Genomic DNA, 23,394 nt, shown 5'->3' on the forward strand with positions numbered 1-23,394 from the left:
TCAGACTCAGGTGCTTTATCTAGTTGGAAACTCCCAGCTAGAAACAAAGAGTACCAGGCCTGGGTTCTTCCTCACAGACTTTCTAGCGTAACAAGCTGGGGTTGGGGTAGGGGGAGTTTTGCTTCCCACAACATACTCAGTGGTCAGTACAATGAGACAATAGAGCTTAGTGGTCATGAGTACCAGCTGTGGAATCCAGCAGACCTGGATTTGAATCCTGGCTTCACCGTTTACTCTTTGTATGAATAATTTACTAACACTCTCACAGGATAGCTGTCAGGATTTTTAAATAGGTGTATAAAACTAATCCTGGCCCATAGTAAGTGTTCCATATATGTTACCTATTAAATCAGTGTGAATATAGGTTTAACTACTGAAACAGAAAGCCCCGCAAACCAACAAAATAGTAGTTTATTCCCCTCTCAAATAGCAGTGTGGGCATAAGCAGTTTGGGCTGGAATGGCAGCTCCATGACATCAGGCACCCAGACCCTTCTTTCCTGATGCTCTTCCCTCTATAGGGAGTCGCTTCGGTCCACGTGGACCAAGATGGTTTACTGTGACATCCACATTGCAGCCAGCTACCTGGGGAAAACGGGGAAGCTGCATACATCACTTCCACTCACATTCCATTGAAGAAAACTTCATATGACCACACCCAGCAACAAGGGGAGCTAGGAGTGTAGCCTTGCACTGGGTGGCCGTGTGCCCAGTTAACATCAGAGTCCCATGGCCATGGTCACAAGGCATAGGCTCTATTTTTAACTGAGGTATAGTTGATGTACAGTATTTTATAAGTTTCTGGTGTACAACGTAGTGAGTCACGACTTTTAAAGAGGCATAGGCTCTTGATCATCCCCATCCGTCAGGAGAAGCCTGGTTATTCTGTAGTAACAAACAGCCCCAATATCTCAGCGGCTTAAAACAAAAAAGGTTTGCCTCCCGTTCGTGCTTCTCTATCCAGGGAGGGTCAGCAGGGGACTCTGCTCTTCACAGCCACTCGGGGATCCAGGCTGAGGGGCAACCACTATCTCAGATGTTTCCAGTCATAGCAGCAGAGGGGTGAAAAGACCCCAGAGGGACTTGCTCTGGCAAATAAATGCTCTAGTGTGGAAGGGACGCCTTGCACTTCTACCCTCAACTACCCTCCAGAACTAGTCCCACCCGTCCACGAGGAGCCAGAATCTCCGCTCCTCCAGGTGCAGTGGAAGGAAAGAAGCACGGGATACGGGGGAGCAGCACCCAGGACCGCCACCCATCTCATCCCGCTGGGTGTCTATTTAACATCTCTTGGCCTTGGTTTCTTTGTAGTAAAACGGGGATAGACTAGTAACACCTACTCTTCAAGGGAGTTTTAAGGGCACAGCTTTTGTATGACCTGCCTGTCCTCACACAAGCGTACGTTGCTCATGTCGGAGGGTGTGGGGCTGGGGACGGACCTGAACTGCTGGTTTGCTCTTCAGGGTCCTGGGTGAGCCGAGCGCGTTTGTTCCCCTTTCAGACCGACTGTCCAGACTTCCACACGGAAAAGGTCATCTACACGGCCCCCGGGGTGCAGGGCGGCACCGAGGTGAGTGTGGAGGTGTACTTCGAGCCCAGCCGCCTGGGCGAGAGCAAGGGCATCCTGAGCCTGTCATCGCTCGTGGGCGGCGAGTACCTCATCCCCCTCTTCGGAGTGGCCCTGCCCCCCAAGCCGCAAGGCCCCTTCCTGATCCGAGCCGGGTACAGCATAGTCATCCCCTTCAAGAACGTCTTCTACCACCCGGTCTCCTTCTCCTGCACGGTGGAGAACCCGGCCTTCTCCATCCGCGCCGTAGACTCCGTGAAGCCCAAGAAGATCAACAACATCACGGTCTACTTTGGAGGAAACCCATCAGGCAGCAAAACGCCCATCACCAGCAAGCTGATTGTAGCCTGCCCTCCCGGCGAAGGCAGCGACACTGGAATTAAATGGGTTTATTACCTGAAGGGGATCACCCCGTAGTGGGAACCAGGGTCTGCGGCATCATGGAAAAGCCATCTCCTCAGCCTTAATACCTATGTGTTGTTCTAGCCCTGCAAAGAATAGAGAAAATAACCAGAATTCTAAAGGTACTGTTTTATCCTCCAATTCAATTACAGGGGCACTTATTTCTACATTATATGAATTCCAGATATCTGTATGAAATATAGATATTCCACATTAAACATGGTAACTACACGAAACAGAGCTATATTTTACTTGGCAAGGGCAAGTCTCTTCATTTAGTTTCTTAATATATCTCCAGAGCCCAAGCACTATGTAATAATGCTCATGTTTAATAAGATGACACAGGTCTTACACTCATGACCTTCCATCATACAGCACTTAGCAGTGTATGACTCTGGGGCCCCGCAGTTTCTTTGTAAAACCCATGGCTTTTTAAAGCCATGACTCTACTTTGACGTGGTATTTTATTCTGCTTTCACATAAAAGTCAAATAAGTCACTACTTTCAAAGCAATGAGCAGATACTTTAGGGCAGTTATTGCAGGGACAGAGGTCGGGGTGCTCCCTCCGTCTCTGAATCCCAGATCTGTTTCCCACAGAAAGTTCTCGCTGGAGGCCAGTTCCTGGAGAGATGCTAATAGACACCCCGGTTCCCCACCCCCAGCCCCGTGCACAGCACTCAGCCTATGATGGAGCAGTGATTCTCCTCCTAATTCTGGTCCAGACCCCACCTCCCCAAATACTGATTTAATCCGTCTGGGGAGGGACATGGCATTATTTCTTTTCAGCTTGTGTGGCAGTGTTGAGAACCAGTGCCACAGATCAAAACCCACCTGGCCATGAATGGTGCAGCCAGTCAGGAATCTACTTCTAGAGAGAGGACCACATCCCAGTGTCATATATTTTAAACTGCAGCCGTTTTGTGCGCGCATAAAGGGTGACGTTCTAAGTTGGTGCCTTTCTTCAGAAGGAAAGCACCGTGGAAGCCCCACCTCCAAGGAGAAGCGGGCATGTGCAGACTCTCCCCCGGGGCCTGCAGTGGTATTAGTAGAGCCACTTACCTGTTGGCACCGCCTGTTGAAATAAAGGTGGTTAAAGACTGGCTCTGGAGTGGACTTGCTTCTGCACAAATGCACACACTCACCTGTGCCTGAGGGTTCCCGGCGTCCACCTCCTGCCCTCTCCTCCTCCCCTCCAGCCTACCTGCAAGAGAAGATGGAGGCAAAAAAGAAGATGGCCATTTGGGAATGGCTGCTCCAAAGAGGTGGCGCTCAAAAATGATCTCTGGGGGGCTTCGCTGGTGGCGCAGTGGTTGAGAATCCGCCTGCCAATGCAGGGGACACGGGTTCGAGCCCTGGTCTGGGAAGATCCCACATGTCGCGGAGCAGCTAGGCCCGTGAGCCACAACTACTGAGCCTGCGCGTCTGGAGCCTGTGCTCCGCAACAAGAGAGGCCGCAACAGTGAGAGGCCCGCGCACCGCGATGAAGAGTGGCCCCTGCTTGCCGCAACTGGAGAAAGCCCTCGCACAGAAACGAAGACCCAACACAGCCAAAAATAAATTAATAAATTAATAAATTTTTTTTAAAAAAACAACATTAAAAAAAAAAAAAGATCCCCGGGGACTTCCCTGGTGGCACAGTGGTTGGGGGGTCCGTCTGCCGGTGCTGGGGACACGGGTTCGAGCCCTGGTCTGGAGGGATCCCACATGCCACGGAGCAACTAAGCCCGTGAGCCACAACCACTGAAGCCCACGTGCCTAAGAGCCCGTGCTCCGCGGCGGGAGGGGCCACCGCAATGAGAGACCTCAGCTCGCCACAACTTAGAGAGGGCCTGCGCGCAGCAACGAAGACCCAATGCAGCCAAAAATAAATAAATAAATAAATTTATTTTAAAAAAAAAAAGATCCCTGGACCTGCAGCCTCAGCATTGCCTGGGAATTTATTAAAAATGCAAATTCTCAGGGCCCACCCCAGACCTATTGAGTCAGAAACTCCAGGGGTGTGGCCCAGCAACCTGTGTTTTAACAAGACCTTATAGCTACTAGAGGTGTTTTTTCTGTTTTGTTTTTTTTTCTGATCCATATATCCTTTTTTTTTTTTAACATCTTTATTGGAGTATAATTGCTTTACAATGGTGTGTTTAATGGACAGATTCTTCAATCTCTTTGTACCTCCCGCCGCCCCTCAGCCCATTACACTTGACACACAGCTAGTACCAAATGAAGCCTGTCCTAAAGCATCTGCAGATGCACACTTAATCATTTTTGTAGCCACTAAAGACCCTGCTGATAGGAATAAAGACAAAGAACAAGAAGACAGATACGCCCAGTGATTAAACGAGCAAACAACGCACTAAGCAGCAAACTGAGAGGGCACAGAGCCCAACGAGCTAGCCCTCTAACTGGCAAATACACGGAGTCTGAAGAAACCGCTGGTTCTCAAATTTAGTATCTATCAGAATCGCCCCAAGGACTTGCTAAACCACAGACTGCTGGGCCACCCTCAGAGGGCCTGATTTAGTAGGTTTGGGCGGGCCCGAGCATTCGCATTTCTGCCAAGTCCTGGGCGATGTTTGCTGCTGACCTGAAGCCACTGCCTCCTCACATCAGCATCACGTGGGAACATGCTAGGAATGCAGGCTCTCAGGCCCGGCCCCAGACCTACTAGTCAGAATCTGCATTTTAATGACATCTCCAGGGGGTTTGTGTGCACACTGCAGTGAAGAGCGCTGCTTTAAAGGCGCCAGCAGAACTTGAGACTTTGCTGAATCCACAGCCCTAACGCTCTTCATTAGAGCCCTGGAGAGGAGTGTCACCAACTCTGCTTTCAGCCGAAGTGAATGAAATGGTTGCCCACCCCCCAAAGTCCCTCCTCCCACCCACTCCCCAGAGGCAGAGCTGGGGAGAGGGGAGCAATTGGCCCACCACCACCTTCTTCTAAACGGGTACCTTTTCCACACTTCTAAACCTAGTATGATAAACAATCGTTCAGACTGCAGGAAAGACGGAGGAAGCCGTGCAGAAGTTGGCTAAAACACCCACGGTCACAGTTGGAGCATGATGAGACTCAAGATTCCTCTAACTGGGACTTCCTTGGTGGCGCAGTGGTTAGGAATCCGCCTGCCAGTGCAGGGGACACGGGTTCGAGCCCTGGTCTGGGAAGATCCCACATGCCGCGGAGCAACTAAGCCCGTGTGCCACAACTACTGAGCCTGCGCTCTAGAGCCCGCAAGCCTCAACTGCTGAGCCTGCATGCCACAACTACTGAAGCCCGCGCACCTAGAAGTCTGTGCTCTGCAACAAGAGAAGCCACCACGATGAGAAGCCCTCGCACCACAACAAAGAGTAGCCCCCACTCGCCGCAACTAGAGAAAGCCCGTGCATAGCAACGAAGACCCAACACAGCCAAAAATTAATTAATTAATTTTTTTAAAAAAAAGATTCCTCTAACTGTGAAGGTCAGGACTCAGATATGTTCCCTTGAGGCTGCAGGGCTCCAGCCACCACCCCAGACACTGGCTGCTACAGAAACTGGCCACTTCCCACCACCTGCAAAATGGTGCCTTTAGGTGGCCAGGGGCAACTCCCCTCCTTCAGCCCTGCTGCAGCTCCCCCCAAGCCACTGAGTCTAGAGCACAAGCCTCAGGCCTGGAGTGAGGAGGCAGACCGGCCTCCCTGGGACCAAGCACCCAGCTCAGACCCTGCCCCAGCATGAACCCCCTTCCAGGATGACTTGAGATGGGGTACATCGCTTTTCTATAGGTGGTTCTTATGTTTCCTTGGCCTCAAAAAAGGCAATGACAAAATCGTTTCATATTGGCAAGTTTGGAATGGCAGAGTCGCTCAACAGAGAGCTGAAGGGGAGGCTTGGTGAAAACAAGCATCCTGACGAAAGCTAGTGGAAGTTACATTTGAAAGAACGCATTCTCAGCAAAGGAAACCAGGAGACATCTCAGTGGGGGGTGTTCAGAAAATATCAGGGCCCAGGTGGCACAATTCCAGAGACCCTTGTGCGCGGAAAACAATGTGAATGAGGCCCCCCCCGACACTGTTCGACACAGAGTCCCTGGTGAGTGTGGCATCCTAAGTCTAACCACTTCTTTGGGCGAGTCCTGCCTCAGGTCAGAGGTGATTATACTGTGACATCATGAGGGCCTGCTGGATCTGAAGAAATCCCAAGTTTGGGATCTCCCAAACCTCTCATACCCTCAACATGTTGCCCTGACACTCCAGCAAAATCACACTGCTGTTGGAGAAACTGCTTTGTGCAACTCAAGATTCAGATGCAGTTTCTTACAGTGTCACCAGCACCCTCCTGCAACAATGCCCATAAGTTATGTAACACAAACAAGGCCTCATCACACATATGTGCAGATGAGTTATAACTGTGAAGTGATGGCCACTGTGCAACCAGACATACTAATTATCCACTAGTCTGGAAGAGTCTGAGCATGGCAGGCCCGGCCACCAGGGAAAGAGGAGAAGTGAGCACATAGAGAAGGCAATGGTGGCCCTTGGGCTTTATTCTCAGTACCAACGCCAGTCCAATTATGCATAAGTAACCTTAACTAGTTGACATTTTCCAAGACGTCAGAAAAAAAAATAACAGTTATTTTCAGGAACTTCTGAACTAAAGGTAGGACAAAGCATTGGTTTCGGCCTTGAATGAAAAACTGGTTTCTTAGCAACCTAGGCCAGAATGTGATTTCAGAAGAAAAGAGTTCCTTCTGGTAAAAAAAACATTTCCTTACTGTTTCAATTATTAAATAACTGTATCACATTATGACCCATGGGAAATTCAGGTCACCTTTAAGAAAAAGCCAAACCAAACAGCAAAAGAAACAGATGAAATATTATATTAGATATGGACCTAGTGGAAATGAATACACACTAGAGAAATAGATCCAAGTCATTCCCATTGATTTTTTTTTGTGCATTGTTTTACCTCAACCATCATCAAAATTCTAAAGACATAAACTTTGCAAGACATTTAGAAATGTCCTTATCAGTGCTACTTGGTATCAAGGTAAGGGGAGGAACCTATTAAGCAATACATTTTCTTCTGGAGATGAATCTATATTTGGGGCAGTTTTCAGGTTGTTGGTGCACCCACCTTCATTTGTCAGATTGTGTTGGTAAGGGTTTTAAAAGCTGTGAAAACCCCACCAGTAAAGGAAAGCACATTTTTCACAGATTTTTCTAGACACAATTCTTCCATGACTTGCTGAGTTTGGGGATAGCTCCTGTATTTGTTTTCTATGGCTGCATAACAAATTATCACAAATCTAGCAGCTTAAAACAACACAAATGTCTTCTCAGTTTCCATGGGTCAGGAGTCCAAAATGTACTAAATTGGGTTCTTGGCTCAGGCTCCCACAGGTTGAAATCAACATGCCAGCCAGCTGCATCCTCATCTGGAGGCTCAGCTGGGGAAAGATTATCTTCCAAACTCCCTCAGTGTGTTGACAATATTCATTTCCTGGCAGCCATTTCACTGACGTATCATTTTCTTGGCAACTGACAACAGGGGACCAATTTTAGCAATGAAAGACCACTCTCAGGTCCTTACCAAGTGATCCATCATAGACAGTTCACTGTTGTTATTATCGACTCCTCAGGGCCAGCAGGAGAGTATCTCTCCCATTAAAAATCTCTCCTAAAAAAAAAAAAAAAAATCTCTCCTAACTTCTTTTAAGGCCTCTACTGATTAGGTCAGGCCCACCCAGGATAATCTCCCTTTTTAGTAAATCAAAGTCAAGTGATTAGGGACATTAATTAGATCTGCAAAATATCTTCTATATAACATGACAATTGTTAGAATGACAGTCCATCATATTTACAAGACTTAATCACAGTTGAAGGGAGGGGATTGCACAGGGTGTAGAGCAAAAAGGGTGGGACTCTTAGGTACCATCTTCGAATTCTATGTACCATAGCCCCTCACTTGTGTCCCATAGATTCTGATCTGTTGATTGAGGATAACACTCCATTTTCAAGACTGTTACAAGCTTTACATGACTGCTTTTCACTCATTAGAAAAAAGTACAACCAGTGTTATTTCATATTGTTAAAAAAAAAAGAAACAGGCCCCAAATTGATTCACTTGTGCTAAACCCACATCAGCAAACCAAGACTTAATATCTAACCTACTTGTAGTTTCAGCTTCTCCCAGCAATATGACCTTTAGCTAGTTAATCTGGAATTACCTGATCAGCTCTGGTGAAGTAATCTGCATGATAAACACCCCCCTTCTCCAAAGGAAGGTGACATGCCTGAAACAATCTACTTCATTCCTAGCTGCCACCCCCTTCTGCCTATAAAAGCCTTCCATTTTGTTGAGCTCCTTGAAGCTCCTGGCTGCTAAATGGGATGCTGCCAGAGTCATGAACTGTTAAATAAAGCCAATTAGATCCTCAAATTTACTCAGCTGAATTTTGTTTTTTAACAATATTAATCCTCATTGGGTTCCACTGTGGTATTATAGCTTTGTCCTAAGTCCCTGTCCACTGCAGAAGCTTATGATAAGGAACTCTGATGCATCTCCCTGTTACTGCATCTTTAGCCACACTGCATCCATAAAGTGCTTTTTAAATTTTTATCACACAGCTTCAACTTCTGTTCCACCATTTAGTGTGAAACTTCAAAGCACTTGGAGGGGCCGTTTTATAGTGGATCCACCTGGAGACCTGCAATCAACACATTTGGGGCTTCTGCTGTCTGTAACCCAGCCCTCCAGGGTATCAGAGCATGATAAACACATCCTGAGTCCCAAATGGTGGGGTGACAGCCACTGTTGGTACCTGAGATTTTAGATGGTAGGCAGATAGTTCTGTTTTTAATTGCAATTTATATGTTTTAGAAAAATGTATCACTACTCAAACCCATGTTTTGAAGGCATAAGCAAGGCTAAAGTACGAATTTAAGATTTTTTTTTAAGTGAGTTGATTAGAAAGTACTTTTAAAATAACAGTACAAGTGGCTAGGACATAGCGAAAATCAAGATGGTGTTACTCCAATGCGGGAAACATTGGCATATGAGATATTGACTGGTGACTAAGTAGTGAATGAACTAGCAGATTCAGTAAGTATAGAATAAATTATCCTAAGCGAGTCAGGATCCAGGAGCCCCTTCGTTCTCACGAACATCTACAGAAGCCCACCAAGTGCCAAGCCTACCACGTGCGGGCAGTTGACTGCATGGAATACAGGCCCCATTAAGCAGGTCTCAAACCAGACTCAGACTGTTGGGGTCGAAAGCTGGAGTGTGAGGGGGAGAAGGTGAAGCCTTGTGGGGCGTGGCCAAACCCCCTGCAGGTGCGTGCGGGGGCGTGGCTGGAGAGGGGCGGGTCCTAGCGGCGGAAGGCGGAAGCTGCTGTAGAGTCACGTGATCTAAGTAACATGGCTGCTGCCCTTTAAGAACTGCAGTGCGGGGTCCAAGTGGGACTCCTGACCGGTTGGGCGGTCGAGGGCCGGTGAGCGGAGACGGGGACCCGGCCCCGGTTACGAGGCGGCGCGCGGCGGCGGAGCGAGACAGGCGGCCCGGGGCGGCGTGGTCCATGAGCCGGCGCCGGAGGCAACGCGGAGCCGCAGACTCCCCTAGTCACGGCGCGGCCCGGGCTGCCGCGGGCTGAGGAGTCGCGGGGCTCCGGGGATCGCCCCGAGCTGCCACCATGAACCCCGAGAAGGATTTCGCGCCGCTCACGCCCAACACCATGGGTGCCCTCAGTGACAAAGTCTACGAAAGCTGAAGGTCGCTGCGCTGGAGATAGACAGGTAAGAGCCGCGGGCACCCGGGATGGGCGTGGAGAGCGGAGCCGGGACTCCGTCCTGGCTCTGCAGGGGTCCCGCTCTCCGGGCAGCTCCTCACGCCTTTACAGCCAGTGTTGCTACTCCAGGTTTCAGGCCCTTAGGGCCGTGCTTAAAAGCAGGAGATTGGCAGTCCCAGCTTTGCTTCTGACTGTGTGACGTGGGCCAAGTTCTTTAACCTACTGATGCCCCAAAGGGCTGCCGTGAGAATGAAGCGACGTAATGTATGTGTGCTGCTTAGGGCTGCGGTGAGAATGAAGCGACATAACGTATATCTGGTGCTTAACACAGTGCCCGGCACATGGTGCGTCCTCAGTGTGGTCTCCATCAAAACGAGCAAATCAGAGAGTGGCCTCTGATGCGAGGGAGGTGGGAAGCGTGAGAATTTGCTAAGGATGTTGACCTGCCTCATTTCTTACCCAGCTTCTGAGAAGTGAAAGGGCTAGTTAGTTGACCTAGTGGAGAAATCAGGTCCAAAACCTCAAGGCTCAGAGCGCTGTTTGTTTTACCTCTGTCATATCACGCTTCCCTGCAAGTGGAAGTAGGAATAATTTGACCTTTCTTGTTTCTGCAGTCTTACTACGTGTTCAGTAGTACCCTCTTATCTGTGGGGCATACGTCCCCAGACTCCCAGTGGATGCCTGAAACCTTGCATGGTAGCAAACTCTATATATACTGGTTTTCCTATACATACATATGTATGATAAAGTTTAATTTATAAATTAGGCACAGTACGAGAATATCCCAATGGCCAGCATCACTAGCCTTGCACTTTAGGGCCATTATTAAGTAAAATAAGGGCTATTTGAGCATAAGCACTGCGATACCGACAGTCGATCTGATAACCCAGACAGCTACTAAGTGGGTAGATATCATATACAGCATAGATGTGCTGGAGGAAGGGATGATTCATGTCCTGGTGGGACAGCAGGAGATCTCATCTCACCACTCAGAACAGCATATAGTTTAAAACTTAGAAATTGTTTATTTCTGGAATTTTCCATTTAATATTTTGGACCTGCAGTTGACCACTGGTAACTGAAACCTCGGATGATGGGGGACCACTGTATGTGTAACCATGATCTGACATTTTGCTTTTTTCGCAGTCTACAGAACAAGATGTCTAACTGTGAACATTTTATTAAGATTTGTCTGCTGTTATTTTACTTTTGTATTTTTTCCATTCAAATCTTTGTGATAAAGTCTGGTGGGTGGGTAATTTCAGAAGAGTAGAAAAGAGCAGGCTGTGAAACTGAAAGAATGCCAGTCTGGGCGTCAGAAAATACGGACTGTAGTCCTGCCCTGCCCAATAGGGTAGCCGCTGGCCATGCTTGGTTATTTACATTTAAATTATTAAAGACAAAATAAAAAATTTAAATCGAGTTCTTCAGTCACACTACCCATATCTGACATGTTCAATAGCCACATGTGACTGTCAGATACCATAATGGACAGTGTAGAGTTTAGAACATTTCCGGCACTACCAAATGCTCTCTTGGACCCCTCTAATCTAGTCTGTGGTGTGACATTCTTTGACCTCCAGCAAATTCCTTAACTCAGGGTTTCTTAATCTCAGCAATGTTGACATTTTGGGACGATAATTCTTGGTTGTGGTGGACTGTCCTGTGCATTATAGGATTTTTAGCAGCATCTCGGGTCTCTGTCCACTAGACACCAGTAGCTTTCCATCAGTTGTACAACCAAAAATGTCTCCAGACACACTGCCTAATGTCCCGTGGGGATGGACAGTCACCCCGGTTGAGAACCACTGCTTTAACTGCTTTGGGTTTTAGTTTCCTCTTCGGCTAAAGGGTTTGGATTTTGCTAAGAGGACCCTCACATTCAGCTCTAACATCCAGTATGTCCAGAACCACCTAGCTGCTTCTCTCATCAAGCACCACTTTCTTGAATGCTCTCGTTTCCCCCACTAGTGGTGGTTACCCTGACTCTCGCCAGTGCCAGCAAATCGTAATGATAAGTATTGCTATAACGAGTAGGAGACCCAGAGCTGATGTATAGACTTGGCTCCATATCCGTGGTTTTATCAGCTGACGCTACAGCGACACCTGTTTTGTCCATCACCCGCTCTGTTTCTCAGGAATGTTCAGTTTTATCATAGCTTGAGTCATCGGTTGAGTCCCTGAATAGAGGTGTTCATCTCAGCATTATTGTTGCCTCCAACACATCTTGTGTAAGTGCTCTCACTCTGCAGGCTATTCTGGAAGGGCTTTGTTTTTAATGGGGTTCGTTTTGTGTTTGACATTGCCCTTGGCTTGTGGAATCAGGGAAACCCCTTAGGGCCTTCACTGGACAATAAACTCCTTAAGAGCAGAGACCCTGTTTTATTTATCCTCAGCACTTAGCACAGTGCCTGGCAGCATTTGACGGTTGGCATCTAAATGAATGAACGTTCATACATTTTTGGTGGGGAAATAACATTGCAGTCTAAGGACTTTGCTACTCAAAAGTGTAGCCCGCAGACCAGCAGCATCAGGATCCCCTGGGGGCTTGTTAGGAACAGATTCTCCAGCCTCACCCCAAACCTATGGATCAGAATCTGCATATTTAACATGATCCCTGGTGCACATTAGAGTTGGAGAAGCGCTGGCCTAGAAGACTCTACGCTCAGTTTGGAGCCTTCTTCAGCCATGTTTGGGATGAGGAGCGTCCTGTTTGATATCAGGGACAGAGGAACTTATTTGTGCTTCACCTGAGAGCTTTCTAGTGTCTCTGCTTATAAGGACACTGATCCTGTTGGATCAGGGCCACACCTATATGACCTCATTTAACCTTAATTACTTCCCTATAGGCCCTATCTCCAAATACTGCCACCAGGGTTGTATGAATTAGGGGGCAGGGTGGAACAATTCAGTCCATAACGTTGATCATTTTAAAAAGTGATCACGTGTAAAACGCTGTCTGCCTTATTTGGGGGGAGGAGGATTTGGCCCTTGTACATCCCTCATCTCATTTATTTTGCACAGCTGCCCTATGAGCTAGGTAGTGTTACCCCATTTCACAGATGAGGAAACAGAGGCTCCTTGAGGGTAAGTAATCATCCCAAGGTTTCACAGCTAGAACCTGGATCTAAAAACTCAGGTTCTTCTGTCTCAAAAGGCTTCCCCACTACATGAATCGTTTTCCCTTCCAAAAGCAGAACATATACTTAATAAGTTTCATACTTGAACACCCCCATGGTAGTTTTTTTTTTTTCCAAATTTATTTATTATTTTATTTATTTATTTTTTGGCTGTGTTGGGTCTTCGTTGCTGAACGCAGGCTTTCTCTAGTTGCGGTGAGCGGGGGCTACTCTTTGTTGCGGTGCGCGGGCTTCTCATTGCGGTGGCTTCTCCTGTTGTGGAGCATGGGCTCTAGGCGCGCGGGCTTCAGTAGTTGCGGCTCACGGGCTCCGGAGCGCAGGCTCGGTAGTTGTGGCACACGGGCTTAGTTGCTCCGTGGCATGTGGGATCTTCTGGGACCAGGGCTTGAACCCGTGTCCCCTGCATTGGCAGGCAGATTCTTAACCACTGCGCCACCAGGGAAGCCCCACCATGGTAGTTTGTTTTTTTGTTTTTTTTTTTTTCCATGGTAGTTTTAACTGACTTTCTGTTTTCTGGAACCCATCTATCTGCTCGGGTGGCAGAGCCAGTACTGCATGGGGTGCTGGAGTGAGGGATTAAAATTCCTAATAAGAAGAGGGTGTTTTATCTTGATGACAGGGCTCTCAGACACTAAAGACGCAGAGGAGGCGGATGCTTGACTCGACTGAAGGACCCCAGACTCTAGGCTCTCAAGACCGGGCTGTGTTAGGTGACCAGGATCTGACGGCTGACTGTGTGAGCCTGCTGTGCACAGTCCTGGAGAGCCTTCACCCCACAGCCTGGCTCCAGCACGCCCGCACAGCTTCTCAGGGATAAGGCCCCGAGGCTAAGATTCTAGAATGGCTGTGGCGGGCTTTGCGGCCCTGGTGTCAGGGGTTATAGTCCCTGATGAGTCCCGAGGACGGGGTTGGTGACACCCCAGGCCCTGCTCTCCGGGAGAGTCTAGCGTGGGGGAGAGACGCCAGCAGGCGCTCTGATAAGTGCGGTGGGTGCTCCCTCACTGCGGTGCCAGGGCCCTCACTGCAGGCTGGGAGAGATGATGCCCTTCGTGGTGACCAGGGACGGGCTCACTGGCAAGTCTCTGGTGTTCCTGAACTTTGAGTTCCCAAAGCCAGCAAATGGAGGTGCCCAGGCCCTGCGCCCTGAGAACACCGAAGCCGAAGGAGGGGCTCCAGGATCAGAGCTCCTGAGGGATGAGTCCCTGCCTGCTGGGGAAGGCAGGGTGGGGAGGGTGGCATGGGGAGCAGGGATCCCTGGGGCTCTGTGATCAGATCAGGGTTGAACTGCTGAGTTTGACCTAGCTCTTTGGAGCCTACCACCTCTGTAGGGAGACACTGTTTATTACCAAGTGACTTCAGGCAGATTTTGGAGTGTGGGTCAGAATTCCACCCAGCAGATTGCTTCATCCAGGGGTCACAGACTGGCAGCCAGGGGCCGTGTCCTGCCGGCAGACCTGTTTGGTTTGGCCTGGATTGCAGGGTATTTTTTTTAATAATATTTTTTTCCTGCCTCTCTTGTGGAAGGGTTGGCATGTTTTCATTGTTTGAGGTAAGCGTGATTTTGCTATGGTCTTTTGTTTGTTTTATTTGGGGGGTGGGGGAGTTGCTTTTTTTTTTTAATTTATTTTCTGGAAGTGTAGTTGATTTACAATGTGTGTTAATTTCTGCTGTGCAGCAAAGTGATTCAGTTATACATAAATATACATTCTTTTTTTAAATTATTTTTTTAAATTAATTAATTTTTTTATTTTTGGCTGTGTTGGGTCTTCGTTTCTGTGCGAGGGTTTTCTCTAGTTGCGGCGAGCAGGGGCCACTCTTCATCGTGATGCATGGGCCTCTCACTGTCGCGGCCTCTCTTGTTGCGGAGCACAAGCTCCAGACGCGCAGGCTCAGTAGTTGTGGCTCACGGGCCCAGTTGCTCCACGGCATGTGGGATCTTCCAAGACCAGGGCTCGAACCCGTGTCCCCTGCATTGGCAGGCAGATTCTCAACCACTGCGCCACCAGGGAAGCCCTTTTTAATATTCTTTTAAAAATATTTTTTAAATACTGTTTTTTAAAAATATCCTATGTTTTATCATAGGATACTGAATATAGTTCTCTGTGCTATACAGTAGGACCTTGTTGTTTATCCATTTCATATATAATAGATTACATCTGCTAATCCCAACCTCCCACTCCAGCCCTCCCACAAGCGCCCTCCCCCTTGGCAACCACAAGTCTGTTCTCTGTGTCCCTGAGTCTCTTTCCATTTCGTAGATAGGTTCATTGTGTCATATTTTAGATGCCACATATAAGTGATATCATATGGTATTTGTCTTTCTCTTTCTGACTTCACTTAGTATGATAATCTCTAGTTGCATCCATGTTGCTGCAAATGGCATTATTTCATTCTTTTTTATGGCTGAGTATTATTCCATTGTATATATGTACCACATCTTCTTTATCCATTCATCTGTCGATGGACATTTAGGTTGTTTCCATGTCTTGGCTATTGTGAATAGTGCTGCTATGAACATATGGGTGCAGATTAGAGTTTTGTCTGGATATATGCCAAGGAATGGGATTGCTGGATCATATGGTAGTTCTATTTTCAGTTTTCTGAGGAACCTCCATACTGTTTTTCCATAGTGGCTGCACCAATTTACATTCCCACCAACAGTGCAGGAGGGTTCCCTTATCTCCACACCCTCTCCAGCATTTGTTATTTGTAGTTTTTAATGATGGCCATTCTGACTGCTGTGAGGTGGTACCTCATTGTACTTTTGATTTGAATTTCTCTAATAATTAGCGATTTTGAGCATCTTTTTTAAAAAATTTTATTGGGGCTTCCCTGGTGGTGCAGTGGTTAAGAATTCACCTGCCAGTGCAGGGGACACAGGTTCGAGCCCTGTCTGGGAAGATCCCACATGCCGCAGAGCAACTAAGCCCGTGCACCACACCTACTGAGCCTGCACTCTAGGGCCCTCAAGCCACAACTACTGAGCCCATGTGCCACAACTACTGAAGCCCTAGAGCCCGTGCTCCACAACGAGAAGCCACCATAATGAGAAGCCCGCGCACCGCGATGAAGTGTAGCCCCCACTCGCCGCAACTAGAGAAAGCCCGTGCACAGCAATGAAGACCCAAATGCAGCCAAAAATAAATAAATAAAATTAATTAATTAAAAAAAATTTTATTGAAGTATAGTTGATATACAGTTGTGTTAGTTTCAGGTGTACAGCAAAGTGATTCAGTTATATATATACATATATTCATTCTTTTTCAGATTCTTTTCTCATATAGCTTATCACAGAATATTGAGTAGAGTTCCCTGTGGTGTACCGTAGGTCCCCATTGGTTATCTGTCTTATATGTGCATGTGTTCATCCCAAGCTCCTGATTTATCCCTCCCCATCATGTTTCCCCTGTGGTAACCATAAGTTTGTTTTCGATATCTATAAGTCTGCTTCTGCTTTGTAAATAAGATCATTTGTGTCTTTTTTTTTTAACTAAATTCCACATATGAGTGATATCACATGAAATTTTCTTTATCTGTCTGACTTACTTCACTTAGTATAATAATCTCTAGGTCCAGACATGTTGCTGCAAATGGCATTATTTTGTTGTTTTTTATGGCCGAGTAATATTCCATTGTGTATATGTACCACATCTTCTTTATCCATCTCTCTGTTGATGGACATTTAGGTTGCTTCCATGCCTTGGCTATTGTGCATAGTGCTGCAGTGTACACTGGGGTGCATGTATCCTTTCAGATTATGGTTTTCTCTGGATATACGCCCAGGAGTGAGATTGCTGGATCATATGGTAGTTCTATTTTAAGTTTTTAAAGGAATCTCCATACTGTTCTCCATAGTGGTTGTACCAATTTACAGTTCCACCAGCAGTGTAGGAGGGTTCCCTGTTTCTCAATCTTGTTTACCCTTTCAAATAACCAGCTCTTGGTTTTATTGATTTTTAAAATTATTTTTAAATCTCTATTTTATTTATTTCTTCTCTGATCTTTATTATTTCCTTCCTTTTGCTGACTTTTTACAGGGTATTTAATTTTTTTTTAATTTTTTAATTTAATGAATTAATTAATTTTTGCCTGTGTTGGGTCTTCGTTGCTGTGCGCGGGGTTTCTCTAATTGTGGTAAGCGGGGGCTACTCTTCATTGCGGTGTGCAGGCTTCTCATTGTCCTGGCTTCTCTTGTTGTGGAGCATGGGCTCTAGGCATGCAGGCTTCAGTAGTTGTGGCTCACGGGCTCTAGAGCGCAGGCTCAGTAGTTGTGGCGCACGGGCTTAGTTGCTCCGCAGCATGTGGGATCTTCCTGAGCCAGGGATCGAACCCGTGTCCCTTGCATTGGCAGGAGAATTCTTAACCAGGGAAGCCCCTGAAGGGTATTTTAAATTAAGAAATTTCACAGTGAATTTCAGGTTTCTGGCGTCTCTTAAGGGAACCCTGGGGCTCTGTGATCAGATCAAGGTTGAACTGCTGAGTTTGACCTAACTCTTTGGAGCCTACCACCTCTGTAGGGAGACCCTATTTATTACCAACTGGCTTAAGGCAGTTTTTACAGTGTGGGTCAGAATTCCACAGAGCTCTGCTCTTTACCAGCAGTGGGACTTCAGCAAATTGCTTCATTCAGGGATCACAGACTGGCATCCAGGGGCTGTGTCCGGCCAACAGACCTGTTTGGTTTGGCCTGGATTCCAGGGTCTTTTAAACTGACAAATTTCATAGTAAAGTTCGAGTTTCTGGGTTCTCTTAAGGAATGGGAAGATGTGGCTCTGTGGGGCTCACTTTCCCACACAGCAGATCAGGGGACCCAGGGGTCCACCCTCCTACCCCAGCCAAGACTTGGGCTCCCCAGTTTGCTTCCTGTGTTGACAGGTTCAGCACAGCCTGTCTTACCTCCCTTGGCCTTCTCACTTCTGTCTCCTTCTTGGCCCCTGTAAGCATTTGAGTTTGTGACCTTGGGTTTAACCTCTCTGTGCCTCAGTTAACTCATCTTAAAAAAGAAAAAAATGCACATTGAAAACATGCTGAGTGAAAGAAGCCAGTCACAAAAGGCCATGTATTGTATGATTTCACTTATATGAAATGCCTAGAATAGGCAAATCCACAGAGACAGGAAGTAGATTACTGGTTGCCTAGGGCTTAGGAAAGGGGATTGGGGGATTTGGGTAGTGACTACTAATGGGGTAATCTTTGTGGGATGATGAAAATGTCGTAAAATTGTGGCGACAGTCGCACAACTTTGTGAACATACTAAAACCCACTGAATTGTGGCATGTGAATAATATCTCAATTTAAAAAAATAAGAGTGCCTGTAGGTTGTGTTACAGTGTGAGGGAAGCGCTTATTCAGTGGTCACAGCTACTGTCACCTGAGATCCAAACATGCTTCCTGCTGTCTCGGACTCGTTTCTTCTTTACAGTTTTTCCACTGATTATACCCAGTGGATGCTCAGTATATTTTGTTACTTAACTCACTCTTGGGCCTTTTCAGAAGCTCTTGGGCCTTTCCTCAGAGGCAGATGTTCCGCTTTTCCTGTTCAGTTATTGGAGAGTAGTGAGCAAGTGGAAACCAGGTTACTTAAATACTCAGCAAAGCAGATGGAGGAGACGTTTACCTGCCAGATTCTCTTTGGGAAATCGCTGCCTGGATATGTTGCCCGATTACAGCATGTCACATAGAGAACTGAGGTGGATCATTGGACTTGCCAGGGTAAAAAAGGCAGCCCAAAGTCAGTCCAGGCTGAAATTTTTACAGCACAGGAATAAACACAACTCTGGATTATCTTTCTGTCCTACTTGGAGCCAGGAGCAAAGCGGGTTCTCAGTCAGCAATTAATGAATGAATATGATCTTGTATGGTGTGTTTAAGATCACAGTTTGTCTGATTGTGACTTTGCACTGTTACATGAGTATATGCAGTGCAGAACACATTGCATGCATTATCTTATGTAATTCTCTAAAAACAGTGCAAAGTCACAGCCAAGGCTGTCTCCGCCAGAGACACAGAAATGTGCATGCAGTGGCTGAAACCTCTGCCACCTCCTAGCCAGGCCATTTGGACATCAACAAATGAAATGAGAAAGGTTTAAATGAAATAATGCATGTAAAGTGCCTGGCACCCAGTAGGCATCCAACAGGTGGGAGCTTTGATGTTTGAAGAGGGGGTAATGTAACATGGTAGATTTCAGACCTGGTGTCGTCAGAAAAATCTAGGTTTGATTTCTGCACCTACCATCCATAAGTTGTGTGATGTTGTGTGTTTCATTAACATCTCTGAGCCTCAGTTTCCCCCGTCTGTAAAATGGGTATTATAGTACCTAGCTCCGTAGCTTATTTTAAGGTTTAAATGAGATAATGCATGTAAAGCATCCACCACATTACCTAGCATGTAGTAAGTGCTCAGCAAATGGTTACTTCTTTCCTGCCTTAATGGTAGAAAACCAGCCCTAGACCTTCATTTCAACATCTCAAGTATGTACCTCATCTGTACACCCGTGTGTGGTGGAGGAATGCTTCAGAGATGTCTGAACACTAGACAGTGGGGAAAATGCATGGAGAAAGCTGCACTTCAGTTGGGGCCTGAGTTCTGCACGAGGGAAGTACCCTCTGTAATTGGGTGTGTGCACTTTGCAGCTGACGTGCTTTAAGAAGATGGGCGGGAGGAACTGGTGTACAGTTAAGGGGGCCTGGGCTTTGTAGGTGCCAAGGTTCAGATCCTCTGTGACCTCAAGAAAGGGACTTGGTTTCCCTGAGGCTCTGTTTCAAATCTAAATGGTGAGATGATAATAACTACAGAAGGAGGTTGCTGTGAGGAATAACCAACCCCTGGAATACTTAGAGTGTGTTCTTGGCAAGTGGTCAGCTCCCCAGTCCTCGTGCAGCCTGTGGTGGTCCCCGAGCTGCGTTACAGAGGCCGAGGGGCCCAGTGCGGGGCTGTGGTTTGGTTGCAAGAAAGAAAGTGGGGCCAAGAGGATGGTCACATCCCAGGTCTCAGGCAAGTCCCTGGGATGGCCGCCGAATGTGGGTTCTTGTCTTCATGCAGGAAAGAATTGAAGAGCGAGCCATAGTAAAGTGAAAGAAGGTTTATTCAGGGAGATACACACTCCACAGACAGAGTGTGGGCCATCTCGGAAGGTGAGAGAGGCCCCAGGGTATGGGATTGTCAGTTTTTATAGGGGTGGGTAATTTCATAGGCTAACTAGTGAGAGGCTTATTCCAGGAATTGAGCCACCGCCCACTTTTGGCCTTTTACTGTCGGCCTTGGAATTGACATGGCGCCTGTGGGTGTGTCATTGAGCTTGCTGATGTGTTACAGTGAGCCTGTACTGAGGCTCAAGGTTAGTGGAAGTCAATCATCTGCCATCTTGGACCTAGTTGGTTCTAACCAGTTTATGTCGTGTCCTCAATGGCTATGTCATTCTTGTAAAGGTTGTGCCCTGCCCCTTTCCTGTCTCAGTTGTGTTGCTGAGACGTGGCCCTAAGTTCTCCTTGGGTGAAAGACAATTCCAAATGCGTCCTGGCCTGTCTGTGGCTCCTTCTCCATCAGGGACAAGGTAGTGGGTGTGGCACTTTGTGAAGCTGAGAGCAGTGTCGAGAGCTTGGAGTTGGCCAGCACTGGACATTGTGCCTCCTTGGGAATGGGTGTTCCTGCCACCCTGCGACACCTCTGACTAGTTGAGAATGGAGGCTCTGAGCAATCTCTAGAGGATACTTCGTCAGCCGGAGTTTTTAGAGGAACGAAGCAGAAGCAGATCTCTTCTCTGGGATTAACAACAGCAATGCATGTGACCCTAACATCAGCAAAGTCACTGGGATTTGTGATCATAAGTTTCTGGGCCAAATATTAACTTCATAACTAGTTGAGATCCCCCAGGTATGCCTCACAACGTGGAGATGAAAGAGGAGACGGGGTGTTCTTTTCAAGAGACACTAGCCTGGAACTGGGGGCGCCCGGATTTCAAACTTCACTTCCTCTGCTTCCCTTTGTAGTTGCTTTTTCTCTCTGCCTGTGCCCTGTGGAGAGACCAGGTCCTGCTGACGGGGGCTATTTGGGGCACCCCCAAGGGGTTGGTTCACCCCGAGGCAAACGCATGTCAAGTCACATCCTGGCATCGGCATCTGTCCGCAGCCACGGCCCTGGGGACCTGGTCCTTCTCAGTGTGCGTTTGGAGATCCTGGTGATGGTGCGCTTTGCCCCTCCTAACTTGGATTGTAAACTAGGGGTTAGGCCCGTCCCAGTACAGTTCTGATTTACCCAACAGGTTAGGTGTAGATGAGCAGGCCACCCCTTGTCACCAGTACGGCAGCGTGGGGCTTTGCCCGTGTTTCCCTACAGCTTGCCCTGCGGGCCCGCCCACCTGCACAGATGGGTCCCTGGGCAGATGCTTGCTGATTCCTCACTTACTGTGTGGGGAGCTCTAGATGCGGGGAGAGGGCTGGCGCTCAAGAGGCAGAGGATCATGGCACCAGTCTGTCCTCAGGGACGCTGGCAAGGAGCTGTGGAGCTAGAAACGTGAAACACGTGAGAAAGAACCCGTGGCATTCGATGGTGCAGTGCTGGCACAGACTGCGGGGTCGCCGAGTCCTTCAGCGTCCAGAGGAGGAGTGGTCCTTCCTGGGAAGGTCAGGAAAAGCAGGGGGTTGGATTTGAACTGGACTTTGAAGGCTGGCTAGGATGTGGAAGGGAGCGGGAGCTTCCCCACAGAGTGGAATGGACAGGAGGTGTCCAAGGAGTAGCGTAACAGGGCCCAGTAAGAAGCCCTTACTGGAGAGGAAGGTTGTGCCGGGCGGCTGAGCAGTGAGACTGGAGAGGTCAGCCGGCCCTGCCTTATCACCCTGACTGTCAGGTAGAGAGCGTGGGCTCGGTTCGTGGGACAGGTCTTCCTGCTGTGGCCCCAGGGGTGACCCACAGGGCCAGGCCCAGTGCTCTAAGAACGGATGGTTTTGGTGAGAACTTGTTCTCAGGGTTTCCCCTCCGCAGGGAACCACTGTTTGTCATTGTCTCGCTCTCCTGGACACTGATAATATTCTTCCTCCAAGTGCAGATGGAGACACTTGGGGTTCCAGGCCCTCGGGAACTGAATGGACCATTGTATTGTAGTAGCCTGGGGTGCCCTGAGTTGCGTCCTGGTAAGATTCGGGGTTGGGGGGCCTTGCAGCTGGTGTAGAGCGAACGGAGCAGAAACACACACGGCCTGGCTTCCCCAGGGGCAGCGCGGTCAGAGTCCCCGGGCAGCCTGTCTGGACAGGAGGGGAGGCACAGCTGCTTGCAGCGGCTTCGGTGATCCCCACATCCTGGACTCCGCAAGAAAAAGGGGGCACAAGATCTAGATCTCTGTGGAATTTAGGAAACAGGCGTGGAAAACTCAACCTAGAAAAAAGTCATTCTAGGCTTTTCAGACTGTATCCCCAATGCTGTGGGCAGTGTGAAATGTCAAACCCAGTCTCTTAGGATGATAAAAAAAAAAGTTTGCTGCTGCTGCTGCTGCTGCATTGGCCAGGAATCGAACCCGGGCCTCCCGCGTGGCAGGCGAGAATTCTACCACTGAACCACCAGTGCTCCAGCTGTGAGCAGCTGTGTGAGCACCCCCCTTTAACCCCAGTCCCCTTGTCTGTACGCTGATTCACAGAATAGAAGGCCACATCAGCACAGCTGCAAGGGCAGAAGCGTAGGCTCCAGAGCAGGAGAGAAGGCAGGAGGAGGTAGAGGTAGGGAGAGAGAGAGAGAGGGAGAGAGAGAGAGAGAGAGTGTGTGTGTGTGTGAGCGAGCGAGCGAGCGAGAGAGAAGTTGATTTGCCTTCAGGCGTTAGGACAAAGTAGAGCTCAAGTCGTTCCTTCTCAGTAGCAAAAAGCCCACTGAGACTCTGGGGACTTCCTCCTCTCTGAAGTGTGTGTCCTCCCGTCCCGCGTTCACGTGGTGTGTTGAGCTGTTTTACAGCTCACAGGCTTCAGCACAGCTTCCTGCTGGAGACTGGCCAAGGCTGAGGAGTGCAGCAGGAGTCCCCTTACAGCGTGAAGGGCCCCACAGCCAGTGGTGCCTCTGTGGAGAACCCAGCTGCTGGTCATGCTCACGAAGCAGGGAAGTGTGCTCAGAGATTCGCAGCCCCCTTGGCTGCTGCAGGCCGGGCGTGGCTGAGGAGCTGGGTCCTGCGGCAGGATCTCTGGGGGAGCCTGCCAGGAAGAGGCCAAAAAGCAGCACTGCATTGGCCGGGAATCGAACCCGGGCCTCCCGCGTGGCAGGCGAGAATTCTACCACTGAACCACCAATGCTCTAGCTGTTCTCTGGCGCACCTGCAGGGCTTTTCTCAAGAGGCTGTGTCTGTCATAATAGTCAGAGAGCTCTGACACACCACTGGGCCTCATCTGGCTGGTCTGTCCTGTTTGAGAATACAGCGAGTTTATGTAGAGCCGTCCTTGCTGCGCCTCGTTACACTGCTTAGGGAGGGGGCACCTATGGAACTGGCTTCCTCCCGAGGCCCTTGGTTCATCCACAGCCCTCAGTCCCCTGGGGTGGGCTTGGT

The 23,394-nt window shown here is 48.4% G+C and overlaps 1 protein-coding gene and 2 non-coding genes across 12 annotated transcripts in view; 1 reads left to right on the forward strand and 2 right to left on the reverse strand.

The window, feature by feature from the left end:
- The window catches only part of HYDIN (HYDIN axonemal central pair apparatus protein), a 446,648-nt gene extending 444,444 nt beyond the window's left edge, over window positions 1-2,204 (forward strand). For all 10 annotated transcript variants that reach the window (XM_059905589.1, XM_059905588.1, XM_059905591.1 and 7 more), the window contains one exon: window positions 1,501-2,204. In XM_059905589.1, the coding sequence (XP_059761572.1) occupies window positions 1,501-1,983 (483 nt within the window). In that variant the 3' untranslated portion in view covers window positions 1,984-2,204. The remainder of the gene's footprint in view (window positions 1-1,500) is intronic.
- A 20,158-nt stretch (window positions 2,205-22,362) lies between these two features.
- Window positions 22,363-22,433, reverse strand: TRNAG-GCC (transfer RNA glycine (anticodon GCC)). The gene has a single exon. It is a non-coding gene; the product is annotated as a tRNA-Gly (tRNA).
- A 639-nt stretch (window positions 22,434-23,072) lies between these two features.
- Window positions 23,073-23,143, reverse strand: TRNAG-GCC (transfer RNA glycine (anticodon GCC)). Its single transcript has one exon. It is a non-coding gene; the product is annotated as a tRNA-Gly (tRNA).
- Between the last annotated feature and the right edge of the window lie 251 nt (window positions 23,144-23,394).

Source organism: Balaenoptera ricei, chromosome 19, assembly GCF_028023285.1.
Source record: "Balaenoptera ricei isolate mBalRic1 chromosome 19, mBalRic1.hap2, whole genome shotgun sequence".
In the NCBI taxonomy this organism is placed as follows: Eukaryota; Metazoa; Chordata; class Mammalia; order Artiodactyla; family Balaenopteridae; genus Balaenoptera; species Balaenoptera ricei.